This window comes from Entelurus aequoreus, linkage group LG04, assembly GCF_033978785.1.
Source record: "Entelurus aequoreus isolate RoL-2023_Sb linkage group LG04, RoL_Eaeq_v1.1, whole genome shotgun sequence".
In the NCBI taxonomy this organism is placed as follows: Eukaryota; Metazoa; Chordata; class Actinopteri; order Syngnathiformes; family Syngnathidae; genus Entelurus; species Entelurus aequoreus.
Genome location: NC_084734.1, coordinates 85,921,270 through 85,948,360, shown reverse-complemented (window position 1 = coordinate 85,948,360; position 27,091 = coordinate 85,921,270). Strand labels below are relative to the sequence as shown.

At 38.7% G+C, this 27,091-nt stretch overlaps 1 protein-coding gene across 1 annotated transcript in view; it reads left to right on the top strand.

The window, feature by feature from the left end:
* LOC133649231 (collagen alpha-1(XXIII) chain-like) overlaps positions 1–27,091 on the top strand; it is a 661,501-nt gene that overhangs the window by 568,434 nt on the left and 65,976 nt on the right. Inside the window, 5 exon segments of the mRNA XM_062046061.1 lie at positions 5,523–5,549; positions 23,049–23,075; positions 23,166–23,192; positions 25,716–25,742; positions 26,420–26,446. Of these exon segments, the coding sequence (XP_061902045.1) occupies positions 5,523–5,549; positions 23,049–23,075; positions 23,166–23,192; positions 25,716–25,742; positions 26,420–26,446 (135 nt within the window).

Below are 27,091 nucleotides of genomic sequence, written 5' to 3'. Positions count from 1 at the left end.
TTGAGGAATGCTCATCAAAGACTTATTTGGAACATCCCACAGCTGAACAGGCTGATTGGGAACAGGTGGGTGCCATGATTGGGTATAAAAGTCACCACTTTGTCAACAAATGCGAGAGCAAATTGTCAAACAGTTTAAGAACAACATTTCTCAACCAGCTATTGCAAGGAATTTAGGCATTTCAACATCTACGCTCCGTAATATCACCAAAAGGTTCAGAGAATCTGGAGAAATCACTGCACGTAACATTGAATCCCCGTGACCTTCCATCCCTCAGGCGGTACTGCATCAAAAAGCCACATCAGTGTGTAAAGGATATCACCACATGGGCTCAGGAGCACTTCAGAAAACCACTGTCAGTAACTACAGTCGGTCGCTACATCTGTAAGTGCAAGTTAAAACTCTACTATGCAAAGCCAAAGCCGTTTATCAACAACACCCAGAAACGGCGCCGGTTTCGCTGGGTCCGAGCTCATCTAAGATGGACTGATGCAAAGTGGAAAAGTGTTCTGTGGTCTGATGAGTCCACATTTCAAATTGTTTTTGGAAACTGTGGACGTCGTGTCCTCCGGAAACAAAGAGGAAAAGAACCATCTGGATTGTTATAGGCGCAAAGTGTAAAAGCCAGCATGTGTGATGGTATGGGGGTGTATTAGTGCCCAAGACATGGGTAACTTACACATCTGTGAAGGCACCATTAATGCTGAAAGGTACATACAGCTTTTGGAGCAACATATGTTGCCATCCAAGCAACGTTACCATGGACGCCCCTGCTTATTTCAGCAAGCCACGTGTTACAACAGCGTGGCTTCATAGTAAAAGAGTGCGGGTACTGGACTGGCCTGCCTGTAGTCCAGACCTGTCTGCCATTGAAAATATGTGGTGCAATATGAAGCCTAAAATAGCACAAGGGAGACCCCCGGACTGTTGAACAACTTAAGCTGTACATCAAGCAAGAATGGGAAAGAATTCCACCTGAAAAGGTTAAAAAATGTGTCTCCTCAGTTCCCAAACCTTTACTGAGTGTTGTTTTAAAGGAAAGGCCATGTAACACAGTGGTAAAAATGCCCCTGTGACAACGTTTTTGCAATGTGTTGCTGCCATTAAATTCTAAGTTAATGATTATTTGCATACAAATAAAGAAGTTTCTCAGTTCGAACATTAAATATCTTGTCTTTGCAGTCTATTCAATTGAATATAAGTTGAAAAGGATTTGCAAATCATTGTATTCTGTTTTTATTTACGATTAACACAACGTGCCAACTTCACTGGCTTTTGTATAAAAAGAAGTCAACCACTTTTAGACTAAAGACTAAGGCATAATGCAATACTGAATGGCAATGAAGATCACTTGTTGACATTCTTGTACTACATTGTACTCTCAAGGCATTCAATCGTTCACAAATGGACTGTTCAGTAGGCATGGGTACCGAATTACGTCTGTACTACCGGGTATCGATTCACGTTAAATCAAACGGTGCCATATTTTGATATGTTTGTTGCCCGCGACGTCACGGTTGCAGACTAAACACAGGCTCGAACATTTGTTCGGGGAAACGGTCACTCAGAGCGCACTCAGCCAAACTGCCGCCAGGTAACAAAGAAAGTATGTCTGATAAAGAAACTTGAATGTAAAGTAAGGCTGTGCCAGCAACTTGAGGGTTCCAGGTTCAATTCCCGTTTCCACCATCCTAGTCACTGCCGTTGTGTCCTTCAGCAATACACTTTACCAATTTACTCTCAGTGCCATCCACACTGGTATAATAGAATAGAATAGAATAGAATAGAATAGAATAGAATAGAATAGAATAGAAGGTACTTTATTGATCCATGGGGGAAATTCAGCACCACAGTTCGCTCACAATAGACAATAAATACTATACAGCAGGGGTCACCAACGCGGTGCCCGCGGGCACCAGGTCGCCCGTAAGGACCAGATGAGTAGCCCGCTGGCCTGTTCTAAAAATAGCTCAAATAGCAGCACTTAGCAGTGAGCTGCCTCTATTTTTTAAATTGTATTTATTTACTAGCAAGCTGGTCTCGCTTTGCCCGACATTTTTAATTCTAAGAGAGACAAAACTCAAATAGAATTTGAAAATCCAAGAAAATATTTTAAAGACTTAGTCTTCACTTGTTTAAATAAATTCATTAATTTTTTTACTTTGCTTCTTATAACTTTCAGAAAGACAATTTTAGAGAAAAAATGCAACCTTAAAAATGATTTTAGGATATTTAAACACATATACCTTTTTACCTTTTAAATTCCTTCCTCTTTTTTCCTGACAAATTAAATCAATGTTCAAGTAAATTTATTTTTTTTATTGTAAAGAATAATAAATACATTTTAATTTAATTCTTCATTTTAGCTTCTGTTTTTTCGACAAAGAATATTTGTGAAATATTTCTTCAAACTTATTATGATTAAAATTCTAAAAAATTATTCTGGCAAATCTAGAAAATGTGTAGAATCAAATTTAAATCTTATTTCAAAGTCTTTTGAATTTCTTTAAAAATATTTGTTCTGGAAAATCTAGAAGAAATAATGATTCGTCTTTGTTAGAAATATAGCTTGGTCCAATTTGTTATATATTCTAACAAAGTGTAGATTGGATTTTAACCTATTTAAAACATGTCATCAAAATTCTAAAATTAATCTTAATCTGGAAAAATTACTAATGATGTTCCATAAATTATTTTTTACATTTTTTCAAAAAGATTCGAATTAGCTAGTTTTTCTCTTCTTTTTTTCGGTTGAATTTTGAATTTTAAAGAGTCGAAATTGAAGATAAACTATGTTTCAAAATTTAATTTTAATTTTCTTCGTGTTTTCTCCTCTTTTATAAAAATGTTAGTGGCTAGCTAGTTAAAATGGGATATTGTGATTTCACAAGACTGTCTTAGAAGTGATCATTTGAAAATGTTCAATTTGAAAAATGTGCACTTAGAGAAAATATAAAAATAAAGTGTTGCATATTGATATTTATCTGTTTCTATATATATTTATTGTGAGAAATCATTAAGATGATCAGTGTTTCCACAAAGATAAATGTCATTAATTATTAATAATAACATAGAGTTAAAGGTAAATTGAGCAAATTGGCTATTTCTGGCAATTTATTTAAGTGTGTATCAAACTGGTAGCCCTTCGCATTAATCACTACCCAAGAAGTAGCTCTTGGTTTCAAAAAGGTTGGTGACCCCTGCTATACAGCATTATTCACATGTGAATAATATAAATATATTATACATATATTCTACATTTAAGTGCAGCTTCTAGTAAGTGTAGCTTAAAGACGTGGATAATGGGTTTGGCTGTGTAAAGAGCTTTGAGTCTTGAGAGAAAAAAGCTCTATATAAATATAATTCACTTTACTTTTCCAAAATGCGCTAGCTTGTTGCTAATTTACCGTGGCTTTGCCATATACTGTACATTCTACTGATTTTGCAAGTAGATTTCGACACCTAAATTTAGTAATGACAACTACAACTAAGATGTATGTTACAATCAAATTTGGTAATGACAACTACAACTAAGATGTGTGTTACAATCAAACAGAAAGTGTGTAATTTCTGTATGAACCCTTTTTAGGGTGTAACATAAGACGAGACTGGCACTTTTAGCTTCATAGCAAAGACAACTTCCTAGCTAGGCAACACACCGTAGTCTACACCAGGGGTCACCAACGAGGTGCCCGCGGGCACCAGGTAGCCCGTAAGGACCAGATGAGTAGCCCGCCGGCCTGTTTTAAAAATAGATCAAATAGCAGCACTTACCAGTGAGCTGCCTCTATTTTTTAAATTTTATTTATTTACTAGCAATCTGGTCTCGCTTTGCCCGACATTTTTAATTCTAAGAGAGACAAAACTCAAATAGAATTTGAAAATCCAAGAAAATATTTTAAAGACTTGGTCTTCACTTGTTTAAATAAATTCATTATTTTTTTTACTTTGCTTCTTATAACTTTCAGAAAGACAATTTTAGAGAAAAAATACAATCTTAAAAATTATTTTAGGATTTTTAAACACATATACCTTTTTACCTTTTTAAATTCCTTCCTCTTTTTTCCTGACAATTTAAAATGTTCAAGTAAATTTATTTTTTTTATTGTAAAGAATAATAAATACATTTTAATTTAATTCTTCATTTTAGCTTCTGTTTTTTCGACGAAGAATATTTGTGAAATATTTCTTCAAACTTATTATGATTAAAATTTAAAAAAAATTATTCTGGCAAATCTAGAAAAATCTGTAGAATCAAATTTAAATCTTATTTGAAGGTCTTTTGAATTTCTTTTAAAATTTTTGTTCTGGAAAATCTAGAAGAAATAATGATTTGTCTTTGTTAGAAATATAGCTTGGTCCAATTTGTTATATATTCTAACAAAGTGTAGATTGGATTTCAACCTATTTGAAACATGTCATCAAAATTCTAAAATTAATCTTAATCAGGAAAAATTACTAATGATGTTCCATAAATTATTTTTTAAAGTTTTTCTCTTCTTTTTTTTCGGTTGAATTTTGAATTTTAAAGAGTCGAAATTGAAGATAAACTATGTTTCAAAATTTAATTGTCATTTTTTTTCGTGTTTTCTCCTCTTTTAAACCGTTCAATTAAGTGTAAATATCGTTAATTATTAATAATAACATAGAGTTAAAGGTAAATTGAGCAAATTGGCTATTTCTGGCAATTTATTTAAGTGTGTATCAAACTGGTAGCCCTTCGCATTAATCACTACCCAAGAAGTAGCTCTTGCTTTCAAAAAGGTTGGTGACCCCTGGTCTATACACTACAGCCATCAAACGTCTGCCATCTAAGTCTGCTATATAATACTTGCAAATGAGACCCTGTAAATGTGATCAGAAAACAAGATAGAACAGCTCATTTTGAATGGGATTTTATTATCAAACAATTAACATTTATTACCATACACAAAAGTAAAGAAGATTGGTACCTTGAAGTACCGGTAAAGATTCCCAGGTACCAGGAATTGGTACCGTATTGATTCGAATGTAAAAAGTACCCTTCCCTATTGTTCAGTTTGTCTTAACAGCCGTTACGTTTCTCACCCAATTAGGCTTCATCCGTTCATGCTCCGGACTAGACAGGACAGAGCTAGGTCGACATAGGACAGAGCTTGTCTTGAGAATTAACTGATTATTAAATCTGCTTGGATGAGAAGCAAAATGTCCGCCTGAACAGACCAGTTGTGATCGATTCAATAGCCTGAGAATACCACCTTTACAATTGATAATGTGTATGATGCCACCACTGCTACTAGGGTTTTATCGTGTATACTTCTTCAGCTGGCCATAATGACACACAAAGTTAATCCTTCAGATATTTTCCAGTTTGTCAAGTTTGACTTTTGAGGTTCCACTGTATCCATTTCAGTCTTCTGTGTATTCACACTGTGCAATCAACCCTCAATCATCCCCAGTATAACACAATGACTACACACTAAATTGCAGCCCTGTTCTAACCTGTTGCAATGCTTCTTGCTTTAATCTCTAACCCTCACCAGGGCAAGGCGGGACGGGATGGATACCCGGTAAATTGGGTTTGTTACATAGCCTGTCACTCCTCTATTGAGCCAATCACGACTCTTTGAAACCTCTTCTGAAAATGTTTCTGATTTTTCTTCTATCTGTTTCCTCCTTTTAAACGCCTTCAGTCTTTGATGATTTTTGATGATAACTTTCAGCATCCTGCCCCATGATTGAATAGCACAGAATCGAAATATTTTACGATGCAATGTTATATTTTGACGTATTCTAAGTAAGGGTTAAAGAGAATAAACCTGGGCTGTACAAACAGGGAGTTTAATGACCTAATGGCCCTGTTTACCCTGTACAGAGATCAGATTGTTTTTGCCAGTCTAAATGCTCCAAAGTGCTTCAAATATGATCTTTTCGCATCAGATTCATGCCACATCAGGAGGTTAATCCTCATCAAGCTTTATTGCAGACTCCAACGTCCAAGTGGACATACAATCCCATACAATCATTGGTACTTTAATCTTAATCTTAATACAGTACATAAAACAAACTAAAATACAGTATAAAAGGCATTATCACCAACTATTAAAAACAGTGCTTGTGCATATTCAGTAAAAGGCATCTAATAAATAAATTAAAGCAGCAATAAAAAAATAAATAAAATATATATATATATATATATATATATATATATATATATATATATATATATATATATATATATATATATATATATATATATATATATATATATATATATATATATATATATATATATTTATATATATATATATATATATATATATATATATTTTTATATATATATATATATATATATATATATATATATATATATATATATATATATATATATATATATATATATATATATATATATATATTAGGGCTGCAACTAACGATTAATATGATAATCGATTAATCTGTCGATTATTACTCCGATTAATCGATTAATAATCGGATAAAAGAGACAAACTACATTTCTATCCTATCCAGTATTTTATTGAAAAAAAACAGCATACTGGCACCATACTTATTTTGATTATTGTTTCTCAGCCGTTTGTAAATGTTGCAGTTTATAAATAAAGGTTTATTAAAAAAAAAAAAAAAAAAAAAACGTTTTTTTTTTTTTTAATTAAATTTTTTTTTTTTTTTTTTTTTTTTTAAATTAAAAATAAAAATAAAAAAAACTTTGCGCATGCACATAGCATAGATCCAACGAATCGATGACTAAATTAATCGGCAACTATTTTAATAATCGATTTTAATCGATTTAATCGATTAGTTGTTGCAGCCCTAATATATATATATATATATATACTTTAAACATGTGTCTACACATACTATAAAAGGCACACAGATACCAGTGTTTCCATATATACGATTGGTACCTGCGGAGGGGGGCGTGGCCTGCGGGCCTGCTGCGGAACGGGGTGTGCCAGGACCGGCCTCGAAGACAGCGACGGGTGAGTATATGGCCCAGGTGGTCCTTGTTATCTAATCACCATACTTGCCAACCTTGAGACCTCCGAATTCGGGAGATGGGGGCGGGGGGGGGTGTATATTGTAGCGTCCCGTAAGCGTTAGTGCTGCAAGGGGTTCTGGGTATTTGTTCTGTTGTGTTTATGTTGTGTTACGGTGCGGATGTTCTCCCGAAATGTGTTTGTCATTCTTGTTTGGTGTGGGTTCACAGTGTGGCGCATATTTGTAACAGTGTTAAAGTTGTTTATACGGCTACCCTCAGTGTGACCTGTATGGCTGTCGATCAAGTATGCCTTGCATTCACTTGTGTGCATGTAAAAGCCGCATATATTATGTGACTGAGCCGGCACGCTGTTTGTATGGAGGAAAAGCGGACGTGATGACAGGTTGTAGAGGATGTTTAAGGCAGTGCCTTTAAGGCACGCCCCTAATATTGTTGTCCGGTTGGAAATCGGGAGAAATTCGGGAGAATGGTTGCCCCGGGAGATTTTCGGGAGGGGCACTGAAATTCGGGAGTCTCCCTGGAAAATCGGGAGGGTTGGCTAGTATGCTAATCACCTGTCGCCTTTATTAGCAGCAGCCGGAATGAGACACGCGGCTGGAGTTGGAGTGGGAGCCAGAGAGAGGGATAGACACAAACACAGAGAAAGACATTTTGCTGGAAAGCAAAAGCCTCTCCACATTGATGAAAATAAAACAGTGCTATACCCTGAATTCCAGGCTCTCCTGGCAGTATGTGGTGGTCCGAAGAACCCACTAGAGGGCAACCTCTACAGTACCTAACAGTTGTTAGATACCAGTTGTCTGAATCCGTTTGGAATTTGATCTGTTCAAATGTGACTTCAACGCAACGCGACCTGAATGTGACTTTTTCGTCAGCTTTGGAAGATGCAGCCCGCCAGCAGATTTGGATGCTTCATCACGACATTTGGTTTCGGAAAGCAAAGTCTATTTTTGGCGGCCAAATTTTCGCTGCATCACTAGTCAGTAGAGCGTGAAAAATAGGCTATATATAATATACGAATATATATTTTGATTGCGAGGAAATAGCGATTGTTGAAGGACGCTGTGGCTTATTTGCTTAAATGTGAGTAGAAAAATAAAGCTAACATTGATTCCTCTACTTAACAGCCATAAAAAGATTAGAACCCTCCCAAATATAACACTATATATATCCATTCATGCATGATATAACTTATATTTATTTTTACGTAAAAAAAGCATTCTACGGCGGGGGTGCATTAACCAGCACAACAGCGGCGCATGGACTTCATTTATAAGTAAAGGTAAGACCATAATAACGTTTTTTTTAATTAAATGTGCTTTTTTGTGTGCTACAGTTTGTATGTGTAAAGTTAAAGTTAAGTTAAAGTACCAATGATAGTCACACACACACACTAAGTGTAATGCTCCACACGACAGCGTGTGGAGCAGCAGACGGCGTCCACAAAGTACATCCGTACTTGACTTCACAATCAACAACAAAATAGGAGCGCAAGACATGAACTAAAACACTACACACAGGAAAACAGCAAAAAACTCCAAAATATCAGTAGGTGGCAGCAGGTAGCTAATTGCTTTGTAGATGTTTGTCATGATCACAATATGCAGGCGACAGCGGGAGGCAGCGTGCAGGTAAAAAGGTATCTAACGCTTAAACCAAAAATAAACAAAAGGCGAAATAAAAATACAACTGAACAGGCTGCAAAGTAAACAAAAACGGAATGCTGGACAACAGCAAAGACTTACAGCGTGTGGAGCAGCAGACGGCGTCCACAAAGTACATCCGTACATGGCATGACAATCAACAATGTCCCCAGAAGGAAGGATAGCGTCCGCACAACTTAAATAGTCTTGATTGCGAAAACAAAACAGGTGCGGGGAATAGCGCTTAAGGAAGACATGAAACTGCAACAGGAAAATACCAACAAAACAGGAAAAGCCACCAAAAATAGGAGCACAAGAAAAGAACTAAAACACTACACTCGGGAAAAACAGCAAAAACTTCAAAATAAGTTACGGCGTGATGTGACAGGTGGTGACAGTACACCTACTTTGAGACAAGAGCTATAGTGATACATGGTTTGAATTCATATCCAACAATTGCGAGAAAAACTTTTTACTGTCAATATCGGCTGTTTCGTTTTTTCCTGTTTTCTGCCGGTGGTGCGCGTTGAGATTTTTTCAATGAAAAAAATGTGCCTTGGCTCAGGAAAGGTTGAAAAACACTGCTATAGATGATGAATAAAATGAGTAAAAGAACATTTAACATCACTTTTGCATTTATTGAAAACTTTTTCGCATGCTTGTTTATGCTTTGAATTCATATCCAACAATTGCGAGACCGACTTTTTACTGTCAATATCGGCTGTTTTATTTTTTTATTGTTTTCTGCTGGTGGTGTGCCTCGAGATTTTTTTAAGGAAAAAAATGGGCCTCGGCTCAGAAAAGGTTGGAAAACACTGATCTAAATGTCCCTTTTAGGGGTTCCATAATGACAGAACATAATGCCAACTTCAGCCATGAATTGATTAACGTGGACCCCGACTTAAAGGCCTACTGAAATTAGATTTTCTTATTCAAACGGGGATAGCAGATCCATTCTATGTGTCATACTTGATCATTTCGCGATATTGCCATATTTTTTGCTGAAAGGATTTAGTAGAGAACATCGACGATAAAGTTCGCAACTTTTGGTCGCTGATAAAAAAAGCCTTGCCTGTAGCGGAAGTAGTGTGACGTCACAGGTTGTGGAGCTCCTCACATCTGCACATTGTTTACAATCATGGCCACAAGCAGCGAGAGCGATTCGGACCGAGAAGGCGACGATTTCCCCGTTAATCTGAGCGAGGATGAAAGATTCGTGGATGAGGAAAGTGAGAGTGAAGGACTAGAGGGCAGTGGAAGCGATTCAGATAGGGAAGATGCTGTGAGAGGCTTGTGGGACCTGACATTCAGCTGGGAATGACTAAAACAGTAAATAAACACAAGACATATATATACTCTATTAGCCACAACACAACCAGGCTTATATTTAATATGCCACAAATTAATCGCGCATAACAAACACCTCCCCCCTCCCGTCCATATAACCCGCCAATACAAATCAAACACCCGCACAACACACTCAATCCCACAGCCCAAAGTACCGTTCACCTCCCCAAAGTTCATACAGCACATATATTTCCCCAAAGTTACGTACGTGACATGCACATAGCGGCACGCACGTACGGGCAAGCGATCAAATGTTTGGAAGCCGCAGCTGCGTACTCACGGTAGCGCGTATCCAACTCAAAGTCCTCCTGGTAAGAGTCTCTGTTGTCCCATCTCCACAAGCATGTGTATCCAACTCAAAGTCCTCCTGGTAAGAGTCTCTGTTGTCCCAGTTCTCCACAGACCAATGGTAAAGCTTGACTGTCATCGTTCGGGAATGTAAACAATGAAACACCGGCTACGACGTAGCCGCTACATGTTTGTGTTGCTGCAGCCGGCCGCTAATACACCGCTTCCCACCTACAGCTTTCTTCTTTCCAGTCTCCATTGTTCATTAAACAAATTGCAAAAGATTCACCAACACAGATGTCCAGAATACTGTGGAATTTTGCGATGAAAACAGACGACTTAATAGCTGGCCACAATGGTGTCCCAAAATGTCCGCTACAATCCGTGACGTCACGCGCATACGTCATCATACCGAGACGTTTTCAGCAGGATATTTCGCGGGAAATTTAAAATTGCACTTTACTAATCTAACCCGGCCGTATTGGCATGTGTTGCAATGTTAAGATTTCATCATTGATATATAAACTATCAGACTGTGTGGTCGCTAGTAGTGGCTTTCAGTAGGCCTTTAAACAAGTTGAAAAACTTATTCGGGTGTTAGTTTTAGTGGTCAATTGTACGGAATATGTACTGTACTGTGCAATCTACTAATAAAAGATTCAATCAATCAATCAATCAAAAAGCACTGATTTGATCAGTAATGTTTTCTGCTGAGTTTTGGCGGCCTCCGGTGGTCAGAAAGGCTGCTGACCTGTTCTTTCCATGTTGAAAGGAGCCGCAATGTGGCCATCAAAAAGTGATCTATCCAGGGAGAGTGACACGTGTGGCCCAGGGTCAGCTGCTCTAAATAAGCAGAGTGACCCAGGGATTTGTGTGAGGACATTGGAGCCGCTCTCTGATCTGTTCCTGATTTGTGGTGAAACCCTCATCTAATTGTCATCAGGACACGCTGATACACTCCCACGCCAGCTCAGGTTTTATGAGCAGATTGATTCATCACGAAAGCTATTATGGGATGCTAGTTGTGTTACCTGGTTTGTTGTTCTCCATGTTGTCTGACTGGGGATTTTGGGAAGCTGATGTCCCCAAGGAGGAGGGGGGCCGGGGGGGGCTCTGATTCCCAGTCTGCCTGGCACTGCACGGCCCTCCTGACGGGAAGTGCCTGCTTCTAATCACACACAGGTGGAGCGAAGGCAAAAAGTGTGTCAAACATTTGTTTTTGTTTGTCTGCGACGTGACTCGTCTTTGTCACCGTCTTCTAGCAACCCCTTAAAACTGTTTTTGTACTACTTACTCTAACTCGGGGGTGTCAAACGTATGGCTCGTCTTATCTTCGTTGAGGTCCTTGAAGTCCTTGGCTGTTAGCAGGCTCAAACAAAGATAACACTGAGGCCACCCCTCAGACAAGAAGTTTTGTCCTTGCACAGATAGAAAAAGTACAGCTTGAGCACAATAGCTAATAACTATAGCAACAGACTTTAAGCATACTAAAGTTGTGTGATAACTTACACATGGTTATTCTAACACAATCCCAGAAAGACTGTGACTTAAAGTTTGATCCTGGCTTTGTAGACACACTGAGACCAAGTCTAAGCTCATTTATTTATTTATTTATAGAATTTTCAACAAACTTGAAGTGATTAGTTGTGATTAGTACATTTTCAGAATGTGCCTGTTCTATTTTTAGCCAAAGTAAGACAAAAAAAACCAACCTAAAGTGGTCTTTATTTTTAAGTTACCATGCCATGATTTTACCATTCCGGCCCACTTGGGAATAGATTTTCCTCCATGCGGCCCCTGAGCTAAAATGAGTTTGACACCCCTGCTGTAACTGCTTGCTCTGGAGGGTGATGCGATATCGCACTTTAAGATATTCTGGATGATCCTACATGTTTAGTTTGTGAAATCTGCCCTGCAGCGTCACAATGGCACAGACAAATGAGGGGTTGTGTGGATAGAAAAGGTGATGTGCAGATCGTGCAGACGGCCAGGTAATACAAAGCACACGCTACCTTTTTTATCACATCCACAGGAGCCCGCATTCTCCTTCGACAAATGGACAAAGTTTTTGGGTAAGTAGAACCCCAGCTGACCCGGACATTCGAAAGTTCTCTTGCCGTCTGATATGTGTTGTATCCTAAATAGCTGCAATCGCGCATTTTCTTCACTTAAGGTATTCATGTGTGATTTCCACAAGCGTCTGTACATGTGGAAGAAGGAGAAACACGGGCATGTCTGGATGACTCGCCTCCATCTTTCCAGTGGTTAGCTCCGGTTGTTATGAAGCTGGCTGTGGCGCCTTCTTTCTGACGTCACTTCCTGTGTGGGGCGCGGTCTTTCTGGCGTCACTTCCTCTCCGAACTCAGTTTGTAAACGATCAATGAGTCCATACAAAGCTAAGAGCCGGAGATTCAAGAAATACACGGAGCGTAAAAAAATATCCAAGGATGGGAACCTTAAACGGTGGTTTAGTGTGGCCGACACGGGGCTTAGGCTAAATAATTATTCGTTTAAGGGGTTATCCGGCTTAGTGTAGACATAGCCTGACAGGAGGAAGGGAGAAGAGATCCCCACAGGAGAGGAAATAATCCCTTATTTTAAGAACACATAATTAGACCTATTCAGCCTAATGTATGGAACATTGCAGTCTGCAATGGCGACACATCTTCTAGTGTACAGACACCCTAGCTTTTAAGCCGCCTCCTCTACAATTACACCCCACTGGCTAATTGGGAGTCTGCACTATAGGGAGCGCAGTAAAGACAGTCAAGACAAACCCCTCGCCCTAATTCATAGGGACTACACACACACACAAGAAAACACACAACATATTTTCCAAAAGTGTGTTCAATGGTAAATTAACTGGTGGGAACGCTGACCCCTCCACTCAAATGGCAACGTACATTGCAGGATAACATGCTAATGTGCACATACAGTACTAGTACTGCATACATAAAACAAGGTTTCATGTCCATTAAGTTCTCTAGTCATTTTCAGTCAGATCTGTGGACCTTGTTCTGAACGTTAACCTCCTAAAGGCCTACTGAAATGACATTTTTTTTATTTAAACGGGGATAGCAGATCCATTCTATGTGTCATACTTGATCATTTCGCGATATTGCCATATTTTTGCTGAAAGGATTTAGTAGAGAACATCGACGATAAAGTTCGCAACTTTTGCCTGTACCGGAAGTAGCTAGACGTCGCAGGTTGAAAGGCTCCTCACATTTCCCCGTTGTTTACAATGCAGCGAGAGCGATTCGGACGAGAAAGCGACGAGTACCCCATTCATTTGAGCGACGATGAAAGATTTGTGGATGAGGAACGTGAGAGTGAAGGACTAGAGTGCAGTGCAGGACGTATCTTTTTTCGCTCTGACCGCAACTTAGATACAAGCTGGCTCATTGGATTCCACACTTTCTCCTTTTTCTATTGTGGATCACGGATTTGTATTTTAAACCACCTGGGATACTATATCCTCTTGAAAATGAGAGTCGAGAACGCGAAATGGACATTCACAGTGACTTTCATCTCCACGACAATACATCGGCGAAGCTCTTTAGCTACAGAGCTAACGTGATAGCATCGGGCTTAAATGCAGATAGAAACACAATAAATAAACCCCTGACTGGAAGGATAGACAGAAGATCAACAATACTATTAAACCATGGACATGTAAATACACGGTTAATGCTTTCCAGCCTGGCGAAGCTTAACAATGCTGTTGCTAACGACGCCATTGAAGCTAACTTAGCAACGGGACCTCACAGAGCTATGCTAAAAACATTAGCTATCCACCTACGCCAGCCAGCCCTCATCTGCTCATCAACACCCGTGCTCACCTGCGTTCCAGCGATCGACGGCGCGACGAAGGACTTCACCCGATCATAGATGCGGTCGGCGGCCCGGAGACGGAGGAAGTCAAGGTGAGGTCGGCGGCTAGCGCGTCTCCTATCCATCTCAAAGTCCTCCTGGTTGTGTTGCTACAGCCAGCCGCTAATGCACCGATCCCACCTACAACTTTCTTCTTTGCAGTCTCCATTGTTCATTAAACAAATTGCAAAAGATTCACCAACACAGATGTCCAGAATACTGTGGAATTTTGAGATGAAAACAGAGCTTTTTGTATTGGATTCAATGTGTCCGCATACTTCCATTTCAACGATTGACGTCACGCGCATACGTCATCATACATAGACGTTTTCAACCGGAAGTTTAGCGGGAAATTTAAAATGTCACTTTATAAGTTAACCCGGCCGTATTGGCATGTGTTGCAATGTTAAGATTTCATCATTGATATATAAACTATCAGACTGCGTGGTCGCTAGTAGTGGCTTTCAGTAGGCTGACTAGATCAGTGGTTCTTAACCTTTTTGGAGGTACCGAACCCCACCAGTTTCATATACGCATTCACCGAACCCTTCTTTAGTGAAAAATAAAATGTTGGTTTTTTTCAAATTCAAGACAAAGTTATATGTTTTTGGTAACACTTTAGTATGGGGAACATATTCTAAGTAACAAAGACTTAATTTAGAGGTTTTTTGGACACTAGGGGAACATATTCTAAGTAACAAAGACTTAATTTAGAGTTATTTGGTTAGGGTTAGGGTTAGAGGGTTAGGGCCAGGTTTTGAGGGTTATGGTTATATTAAGGCCATGCCAAATAAGGCATTAATAAGTACTTAATAATGACTAGTTAAGAGCCAATATGTTACTAATTTGCATGTTAATAAGCAACTAATTAATGGTGAATATTTTCCCCATACTAAAGTGTTACCATGTTTTTTTTACGGGTGCACAAAATGAAGCGTGCATGAACATCATCTTGTTCAAAGAACAAAACCAACACAGTGCATAAACTCACAACAAATTACACACCTGCAAATCAGTCAGCTGTTGCCGTATCCGTAATACGCCGATAGGGAGAAGTTTGAATTTACAAGGTGAGTCGGGTGTGTCTTGACCTCCGCCGAACCCCTGAGCCCGACTCACCGAACCCCTAGGGTTCGATCGAACCCAGGTTAAGAACCACTGCTTTACATGCTTTTTTTTATTTCTCTTTGCTATTTGGGCTTATTGGACCCTAATTAGAATAAAAACTAAAAATCATCTTTTGATATGATGTACTTAGTCCATAAGTACACAAACGTGTACTTCATGTGTAGTGACATGCTAATTTTTATTTTTGCACTTTTTTTCCCCAAATTCCATTGTATGTTATACTCTTCTGACACCACCAGACGGCAGTATAAGTGTCCATATGACGGCATAAGACCCCAATTCAGTAGTGTACACAATTTTGGAAATAAGAGCTAAAAGGTGCTGTCCACGCATGTGGCCAACTAAGCCTTTAGAGGTTAATGCCCTACGTTTCTTGTTTGCACTTGCTTTACTCTGCAGCACCTTGGGCGGCTCATTGTTAAATATATTATAGCAATCTTGAATCCTAATAGACAAGGAACACAGTAACGGTGCAGACACAAAAGTGACAGCTCAACAAACACACCGTGGGCAACACAAAGAGCAACTTCATGTAAGCAAGCTGATATTTTGACACTCAACAATTTTAGATTGACAAGGCGTCAGTGTCACTATAGCTGCTGGTAGAAGAAATGAACAAATCAAGTCACGTGTTAAAACGTGATTCTGATGTGAAGACCCAACTCGACCTTCATCGGCCCCCCGGTCTAGTTGAGTTTGAGAACCCTTCTCTCGGCAAACTGTGCCAGGCTTGGGCACACGTGACACCTAAAGTGCACACACAATGTGGACAAGTCGTATAAATATCCAGACGGGTATATTTGCGTAAAACAATCAAAAGACTTGAAAGAATCCACAAATAAATCTCTATAATAAAAATTTTTAGGAACACCAATCCAAAACCTCACAATAATGTCTGATTGAATGCTAAAAACGTTATGACAGACCGCCTCAAAAACAGAAAGGAATTTTACATTTTTTTACTGAATGAGACGCCCAGAATGTACAAACCCCGTTTCCATATGAGTTGGGAAATTGTGTTAGATGCAAATATAAACGGAATACAATGATTTGCAAATAATTTTCAAGCCATATTCAGTTGAATATGCTACAAAGACAACATATTTGATGTTCAAACTGATAAACTTTTTTTTTTTTGCAAATAATCATTAACTTTATCATTTGTTGGCAGCAACACGTGACAAAGAAGTTGGGAAAGGTGGCAATAAATACTGATAAAGTTGAGGAATGCTCATCAAACACTTATTTGGAACATCCCACAGGTGAGCAGGCTAATTGGGAACAGGTGGGTGCCATGATTGGGTATAAAAGTAGATTCCATGAAATGCTCAGTCATTCACAAACAAGGATGGGGCGAGGGTCACCACTTTGTCAACAAATGCCTGAGCAAATTGTTGAACAGTTTAAGAAAAACCTTTCTCAACCAGCTATTGCAAGGAATTTAGGGATTTCACCATCTACGCTCCGTAATATCATCAAAGGGTTCAGAGAATGTGGAGAAATCACTGCACGTAAGCAGCTAAGCCCGTGACCTTCCATCCCTCAGGCTGTACTGCATCAACAAGCGACATCGGTGTGTAAAGGATATCACCACATGGGCTCAGGAACACTTCAGAAACCCACTGTCAGTAACTACAGTTGGTCGCTACATCTGTAAGTGCAAGTTAAAACTCTCCTATGCAAGGAGAAAACCGTTTATCAACAACACCCAGAAACGCTGTCGGTTTTGCTGGGCCTGAGCTCATCTAAGATGGACTGATACAAAGTGGAAAAGTGTTCTGTGGTCTGACGAGTCCACATTTCAAATTGTTTTTGGAAACTGTGGACGTCGTGTCCTCCGGACCAAAGAGGAAAAGAACCATCCGGATTGTTATAGGTGCAAAGTGTAAAAGCCAGCATGTGTGATGGTATGGGGGTGTATTATTGCCCAAGACATGGGTAACTTACACATCTGTGAAGGCACCATTAATGCTGAAAGGTACATACAGCTTTTGGAGCAACATATGTTGCCGTCCAAGCAACGTTACCATGGACGCCCCTGCTTATTTCAGCAAGACAATGCCAAGCCATGTGTTACATCAACGTGGCTTCATAGTAAAAGAGTGCGGGTACTAGACTGGCCTGCCTGTAGTCCAGGCTTGTCTCCCATTGAAAATGTGTGGCGCATTATGAAGCCTAAAATAGCACAAGGGAGACCCCCGGACTGTTGAACAACTTAAGCTGTACATCAAGCAAGAATGGGAAAGAATTCCACCTGAGAAGCTTCAAAAATGTGTCTCCTCAGTTCCCAAACCTTTACTGAGTGTTGTTAAAAGGAAAGGCCATGTAACACAGTGGTGAACATACCCTTTCCCAACTACTTTGGCACGTGTTGCAGCCATGAAACTCTAAGTTGATTATTTTTTGCAAAAAAAAAATTGAGTTTATGAGTTTGAACATCAAATATGTTGTCTTTGTAGTGCATTCAACTGAATATGTGTTGGAAAGGATTTGCAAATCATTGTATTCCGTTTATATTTACATCTAACACCATTTCCCAACTCATATGGAAACGGGGTTTGTACATGAAAATAAAAAATGTGGGATTTACAATATTACTATGAATGATAAAACACTGAATATTGACAACATATGAACGTCACATCCCCTCTCGATTGACATACAATAAAACAAAATGCAACAAAAATGCAACAAACGCAGCAAAATATGAACGTGAAGTTTATATATAAAAAAAACCCACCTACAATCTGATACATCTGATATATCACTAAGCTTTAGAACTTTGTTGTAAAAATCTCCTTCCGCGTCTGTCCCTGACACCCACATTTCAGGCTCTGGAAACCCTCTGTGGAAACGCTCCCCACCCACACTGCTTGGTGCCTCGTCTGAACTGCTGTCACTTAGATTACCATAGTATCTAATTACATTACCATAGCAACTAAAATATCATGCAAAAGTGCAGATTCTAACCATTGAAACACTTTGTATAGATCAAGACTTACGCTCATTAGAAAACATCATTGCACATCATAATGGCAGCTACACTTTCCATCTTAAAGATCTAAAAAAATATATTTGGGAATATCTGGCGGGCCAGATTGAAAAGCTTAACACCCCCCGGGCCTTAACTTGCCCAGGTCTGCTTTAAAGTGTTTCTCAGTTTATTTTGTCAATCTTTTTGCTCACGTTTACACAAAATTTACGGCCCCATGTCCTACTACTGTATATACGTGGACTGATAGCACCCCAGAGTGTGATCAAGAAGAAGCCAAGTTTATGTAAACTCTCCAAGGCCACATGATGAAGATGAGGGGGATGGCGTTTTTTCTTTTTTTTTTGTCTAAGCGTGACCCAATGGACCGTGTAAAAACAGTTATTTTAACATTGTATATGCTTGTTAAAAGAGGAAGTTACAGGCATTACATTTAAGTGTTTTTGGAAAGTTTGATCCAACTTCATGTTGAAGTGGTCTGAAAAGACCCCCAAAGTGACCGGAGAGGTCCTTCAGTGGCTGCTCCCTCGTTTCTTTTATTACCCAGGTTAACTTCCACTGCTGGTTTTGCACTTTGCTGAGGTTAGACAGAGATTTACAAGCTGTTGGCGCGCCCGGTGGATGTTTTTGTCGCTATACAAACATTTGAGATGTTTTTTTTTGTTCAAATCTCCGGTTAGAAAAACAGATGGCAACTTTTTCTTTCTTTGTATTATGTATTTTATATTTTATACTTCTGGGATAAGTGGCCTTGTGGTTAGAGTGTCCGCCCTGAGATGGGTAGGTCGTGAGTTCCAACCCCCGGCCGAGTCATACCAAAGACTATAAAAATGGGACCCGTTACCTCCCTGCTTGGCACTCAGCATCAAGGGTTGGAATTGGGGGTTAAATCACCAAAAATGATTCCCGGGCGCTGCCACAGCTGCTGCTCACTGCTCCCCTCACCTCCCAGGGGGTGATCAAGGGTGATGGGTCAAATGCAGTGAATAATTTCGCCACACCTAGTGTGTGTGTGACTTTTAACTTTAACTTTTAACTTCCTCAATGTTTGTCTGTTTGGCTTTTGCTTCCTTTGCCTATCACTTGTTGCCTAGCAACAGCAGTGCAAACATGACCAGGTTCCATGTTTGTATTAAAGTTCCTGTGTTTGCAAGTTGATTCCGGTTCGACCCTCAGGGGACATTCGAGTTTCATTATCTTAAAAGCCACACAAGACATACAAGTCCTTCAGTTTTTGAAGGGTATATCAACATTTTTGCAATCATATTGTTTTTTACCTTTTTTTTTTTTTTTTTTACAAAAATTTCTCAGTAAGCTTCAGTCGTCAACTAAAATATCAAATATGTTTCTGTTTAAATCGTGACCCTTTTTAAAGGCCTTTTGATCAGATAACACGGAACGACACAGGAAGTCCTTCATACCGACAGCCATCAGACTGTATAATGCATATGTTCCTCTTTGACTGTACATAAATGTATAATAGACTGTATTTATATTATTCACATGTAAATAATGCTGTATAATAGACTGCATTTATATTATTCACATGTGAATAATGCTGTATAATAGACTGCATTTATATTATTCACATGTGAATAATGCTGTATAATAGACTGTATTTATATTATTCACATGTGAATAATGCTGTATAATAGACTGTATTTATATTATTCACATGTGAATAATGCTGTATAATAGACTGCATTTATATTATTCACATGTGAATAATGCTGTATAATAGACTGTATTTATATTATTCACATGTGAATAATGCTGTATAATAGACTGTATTTATATTATTCACATGTGAATAATGCTGTATAATAGACTGTATTTATATTATTCACATGTGAATAATGCTGTATAATAGACTGTATTTATGTTACTCACATGTGAATAGTGCTGTATAATAGACTGTATTTATATGATTCACATTTGCATAATTCTGTATAATAAACTGTATTTATATTATTCACATGTGACTAACGCTGTATAATAGACTGTATTTATATTATTCACATGTAAATAATGCTGCATAATAGACTGTATTTATATTATTCACATGTGAATAGTGCTGTATAATAGACTGTATTTATATTATTCACATGTGAATAATGCTGTATAATAGACTGCATTTATATTATTCACATGTGAATAACGCTGTATAATAGACTGTATTTATATTATTCACATGTGAATAACGCTGTATAATAGACTGTATTTATATTATTCACATGTGAATAATGCTGTATAATAGACTGTATTTATATTATTCACATGTGAATAATGCTGTTTAACAGACTGTATTTATATTATTCACATGTGAATAATGCTGTATAATAGACTGTATTTATATTTTTCACATGTAAATAATTCTGCATAATAGACTGTATTTATATTATTCACATGTGAATAATGTTGTATAATAGACTATATTTATATGATTCACATGTGAATAATGCTGTATAATACACTGTATTTATATTATTCACATGTGACTAATGCTGTATAATAGACTGTATTTATATTATTCACATGTGAATAGTGCTGTATAATAGACTGTATTTATATTATTCACATGTGAATAATGCTGTATAATAGACTGCATTTATATTATTCACATGTGAATAACGCTGCATAATAGACTGTATTTATATTATTCACATGTGAATAGTGCTGTATAATAGACTGTATTTATATTATTCACATGTGAATAATGCTGTATAATAGACTGCATTTATATTATTCACATGTGAATAACGCTGTATAATAGACTGTATTTATATTATTCACATGTGAATAACGCTGTATAATAGACTGTATTGATATTATTCACATGTGAATAATGTTAGACTTAGACTTAGACAAACTTCAATGATCCACAAGGGAAATTGTTCCACACAGTATCTCAGTTACAATGATGGAAAGTGTAAGGATGGAAAGGACAATGCAGGTATAAAAAAAAAAAAACCCTCCCAACAAAAATGATGGCCAAAATACAGCAAATATTTACAGAGGACAAAAAAGTCACCCTTCGTCCCCCGAGGGTAAAATGTGGTTGCGAGACATTATAATGACCACTGTTTATATTCGTGACAATATGTCAGAATTATTATAACATAACATCTACCGTGAAGCGTGAAATTAAAAACATAGTACACAAGGAAAGGGGCAGGACCGTCTATAGTTTGGTATAACACGCATCCCTTTTTCATACCTTGCCTGCTGATTCTTAACAAGCTTTTGAATCATTCTTCTTTTCTATTCTAATCATTTAATTTTTCTATGTGGAATCTGTCTTGAAGTGTTCTGAACTCCTGTTTCAAGGCTTTTTTTTCCCCCATGGCATAGATGAATTTTATAGGACCTCTGCTGGTTGAACCTTTGTAGTGCACTCCATTTGAACCGCATCAACAGTCATTTCCACACAATAAACCTCTTTCAATGAGTTGATTATTACGCCCATTGTCCAAGCTAAAGTATGTACTAGGGTTGTATGGTATACCGGTACTATATAGTATCGCGGTACTAATTAATCAAAAACGGTACTATACTCTGTTTGAAAAGTACCGGTTCGGCATATTTTTTTTAACAGGCATGTCATGTCGTGACATTGCTGGTTTTTACGAGCAGAGGAGCATGTTCGGCAGCGCACAATCACTGAGTACTTACATTGCAGACACGGTGTGTAGACGGAAAAGGGAGAATGGACGCATTTTGGCTTAAAAACTATATAACACTGAAACGCCCTCAGGAAGAGGTGCTTTAAGACATGGCTAGCTAGTTAGCGGCTAACGTCTATCCGCAATCGGCAGTGTTTTAGCTACTTCTAAATCACTAATCCTCGTCTCCATGGCGACGAATAAAGTACGTTTCTTACAAGTATCATCCCTGCAGGACGAGGAATAGCTAAACATGCTTCACTACACACCGTAGATCACCGGCGTCTTAATGTAAACGTGTATACCTGACAGCCACTGTAATGATACCAAGTACAAGAGTGTATCTCGTCGATACTACTATGATTACATTAATATTTTTTTATCGTCACAAAATCTTTTTTTTGTTAAATTCATATTATATTTATAAACTCAGGAAATACGTCCCTGGACACATGAGAGCTTAAATTATGACCAATGTATGATCCTCTAACTACTTGGTATCGGATCGATACTTAAATTTGTGGTATCATCCAAAACTAATGTAAAGTATCCAAACAGCAGAAGAATAAGTGATTATTACATTTTAACAGAAGATAGAACATGTTGAAACAGAAAATAACCAGATATTAACAGTAAATGAACAATTGGATTAGGAATCCATTTTTTACAGCTTGTCCTTCATAATTTGGACAAAATAATAGAATGATAAATGACACAATATGTTACTGCATATGTCAGCAGACTAAATTAGGAGCCTTTGTTTGTTTACTTACTACTAAAAGACAAGTTGTCTTGTATGTTCACTATTTTATTTAAGGACAAACTTGCAATAAGAAACATATGTTTATGATTTGTGGTTAAAATAAAGCCAATAATGACATTTTTTGTGGTCCCCTTTATTTAGAAAAGTGTCGAAATACATTTCGGTACCGGTACCAGTACCAAAATGATGATATCGGGACAACCCTAGTATGTACAGTATGTGGAAACATTTTTTTGCAATTATTAGAGGACTATCTAAACCACTGATGTCATGGTTTTATCATAAATTCAGAGCCAGCGGGTCTCCCCCAAAATGTGTGTTTTATTCATTCTCTTTATGTGTCTCCTAACAGGGTCCACTTGGCTTGGATGGCAAACCAGTGAGTCGAGCGTAAATCACAAATACAGGGAATGTGTTTAGGCCGGATCGGACACGCTTGAACTCTAACTGTGTGTTTAACTTCTTTCAGGGTCTGCCGGGTCTCAAGGGAAGCCAGGTACACACACACACACACACACACACACACACACACACACACACACACACACACACACACACACACACCTGTTGGCGTGTTCTTAGCCCACGTCAGCGCTTGTCATTTTGCACCAAAGGAATTCCCACTTACGTAGCAGTGGGTCCATGTGGGTGTTTGGTCTGCTACCTCATCAGTCACTTTCACTGCACCTTAGGGAATGTTTCAAGTGGAGTCCAAAAAAAATTCCCTAAAAAAAACCTCCTAAGTCATTCCTGGTTAGTGTTGGACTTGGGGATCGGTCAGAACTCAACTACACCAAGTGCTGAAAGACCCTTTGCACTTCACCTCTGAATCCCATTCATCAGCCTTCCCCCGGAATGGCGCTAGACTCCGAGACACCCCCGGGTGTTGCGTGGAAGCCCAGCAAATGGGTTACACACCAGTGAGTAAAAGTTGGGGATGGACTCTGAGGCCATTAAGGCACCCCTGTCCGCTCCCTTAGACCTGCACGACGAGATGCACCTTGTCATTGGGTCGAATAACGACCACAGAATTTACATCTTGATCTCCACGCTGCAATACAGAGCTGCCGTTTACAATAGAATAGAATAGAATGCATCTTTATTGTCATTGTACATTGTGCAACAAAATTGCAGGCAAACTTATTTAGGTGCAAATTCATAATGACACTTGAAAAAACATAAGAACAAAATGTTAGATCCACTATGGACTGGACTCACACTATTATGTTAGATCCACTATGGACTGGACTCTCACACTATTATGTTAGATCCACTATGGACTGGACTCTCACACTATTATGTTAGATCCACTATGGACTGGACTCTCACACTATTATGTTAGATCCACTATGGACTGGACTCACACTATTATGTTAGATCCACTATGGACTGGACTCTCACACTATTATGTTAGATCCACTATAGACTGGACTCTCACACTATTATGTTAGATCCACTATGGACTGGACTCTCACACTATTATGTTAGATCCACTATGGACTGGACTCTCACAATATTATGTTAGATCCACTATGGACTTCACTCTCACACTATTATGTTAGATCCACTATGGACTGGACTCTCACAATATTATGTTAGATCCACTATGGACTTCACTTTCACACTATTATGTTAGATCAACTATGGACTGGACTCTCACAATATTATGTTAGATCCACTATGGACTTCACTTTCACACTATTATGTTAGATCAACTATGGACTGGACTCTCACAATATTATGTTAGATCCACTATGGACTGGACTCTCACTATTATGTTAGATCCACTATGGACTGGACTCTCACAATATTATGCTAGATCCACTATGGACTTCACTTTCACACTATTATGTTAGATCCACTATGGACTTCACTCTCACACTATTATGTTAGATCCACTATGGACTGGACTCTCACACTATTATGTTAGATCCACTATGGACTTCACTTTCACACTATTATGTTAGATCAACTATGGACTGGACTCTCACAATATTATGTTAGATCCACTATGGACTGGACTCTCACTATTATGTTAGATCCACTATGGACTGGACTCTCACAATATTATGCTAGATCCACTATGGACTGGACTCTCACTATTATGCTAGATCCACTATGGACTGGACTCTCACACTATTATGTTAGATCCACTATGGATTGGACTCTCACGCTATTATGTTAGATCAACTATGGACTGGACTCTCACAATATTATCCTAGATCCACTATGGACTGGACTCTCACAATATTATGCTAGATCCACTATGGACTGGACTCTCACTATTATGTTAGATCCACTATGGACTGGACTCTCACACTATTATGTTAGATCCACTATGGATTGGACTCTCACACTATTATGTTAGATCCACTATGGACTGGACTCTCACACTATTATGTTAGATCCATTATAGACTGGACTCTCACACTATTATGTTAGATCCACTATGGACTGGACTCTCACTACTATGTTGGATCCACTATGGACTGGACTCTCACTATTATGTTAGATCCACTATGGACTGGACTCTCACACTATTATGTTAGATCCACTATGGACTGGACTCTCACTATTATGTTTGATCCACTATGGACTGGACTCTCACAATATTATGCTAGATCCACTATGGACTGGACTCTCACAATATTATGCTAGATCCACTATGGACTGGACTCTCACAATATTATGCTAGATCCACTCGACGTCCACTGCACCGGTCGCCCAGGGGGGGTCCCCACATCTGCGGTCCCCTCCAAGGTTTCTCATTGTCATCCCATTGGGTTGAGTTTTTCCTTGCCCTGATGTGGGATCCGAGCCGAGGATGTCGTTGTAGCTTGGGCAGCCCTTTGAGACACTCGTGTCACATCATTTATGAAAAGCACTTTATAAATAAAGTTTGATTTGATTTAATGAAATGCCGCAATATGCTTTTTGCATGCATGTTGCTTGTTGCTTCCGATACAGCGAAAGATTGATATTGACCACATTTGTCCACTGATCTACTCCTCTTCCACAGGGACCACAGGGGCCCAAGGGAGATAAGGTATGTTTCGATACAACCTGTTCGCTATGCATTTTCTTTGCATGTATCTCCCATTAGGTAGGAGTGACCACACCAGCACTAACGCCCTCCCACATTCACACATTCACCGGGCATCCATCAGACCAAGCGTAGATTACATGTCGAAATGTAAGGGCTCATGTGTCTCGCCGCGTTCTCACGTAAGGGCACTTAACAGGTTTACAGGCCTCGATGATAGCCAGATGTTTTCCCGCTCTCTGAACCGCCGGCCGAGTCAGAGAGACGATCGCAACTGCATCGTGCATAGGAGCCTTTTCCTACGTTGTCTCCATCAATCCACTAGATCTAATAGATAAGTGGGAATCGCCAGAACGATACGGGCGGACATAAACAGCATTCATCAAGGTCTGACAGGTGCGTAAGATGATGCTGAAGTATGGAAACCTGGCAGCCGTCATGTAATCATGCTACGCGATGAGAGCGTCCTGGAGTCCTCATCAGCAGCATTGGAACTGTCAGAGGGTCAACATCCTGAGCTCGTTCATGGGACAAATTACCTTCGGGATACTTTTTCTTCCTATTCTCAAAAGTAATTTATTGGCTTGTCAGTTACAATTGCCCCAACAGTATTAAGTATTTACTCCCCTGTACAGAGATAATGATTGATAATCCTTATTTTTAATGTTTTTTTCTTCCAGGGTGACCAAGGAGACATCGGGCCGAGGGTAAGACACACTTTATATAAATAAGTGGGACCTTTTTCATTTTTGCATGAAGATTTGCGGGTAATTTTGATATTCGTACCTGTACGGTACCGATTCCCTGGGAATCGATACCGGTGCTCAGTGGTTCCAAATGTCAGTACTTGTGTATGTTTATGTGTTAACACATGTTAATGTACACTACCGTTCAAAAGTTTGGGGTCACATTAAAATGTCCTTATTTTTGAAGGAAAAGCACTGTACTTTTCAATGAAGATAACTTTAAACTAGTCTTAACTTGAAAGAAATACACTCTATACATTGCTAATGTGGTAAATGACTATTCTAGCTGCAAATGTCTGCTTTTTGGTGCGATATCTACATAGGCCCATTTCCAGCAACTATCACTCCAGTGTTCTAATGGTACAATGTGTTTGCTCATTGGCTCAGAAGGCTAATTGATGATTAGAAAACCCTTGTGCAATCATGTTCACACATCTGAAAACAGTTTAGCTCGTTACAGAAGCTACAAAACTGACCTTGAGCAGATTGAGTTTCTGGAGCATCACATTTGTGGGGTCAATTAAACGCTCAAAATGGCCAGAAAAAGAGAACTTTCATCTGAAACTCGACAGTCTATTCTTGTTCTTAGAAATGAAGGCTATTCCA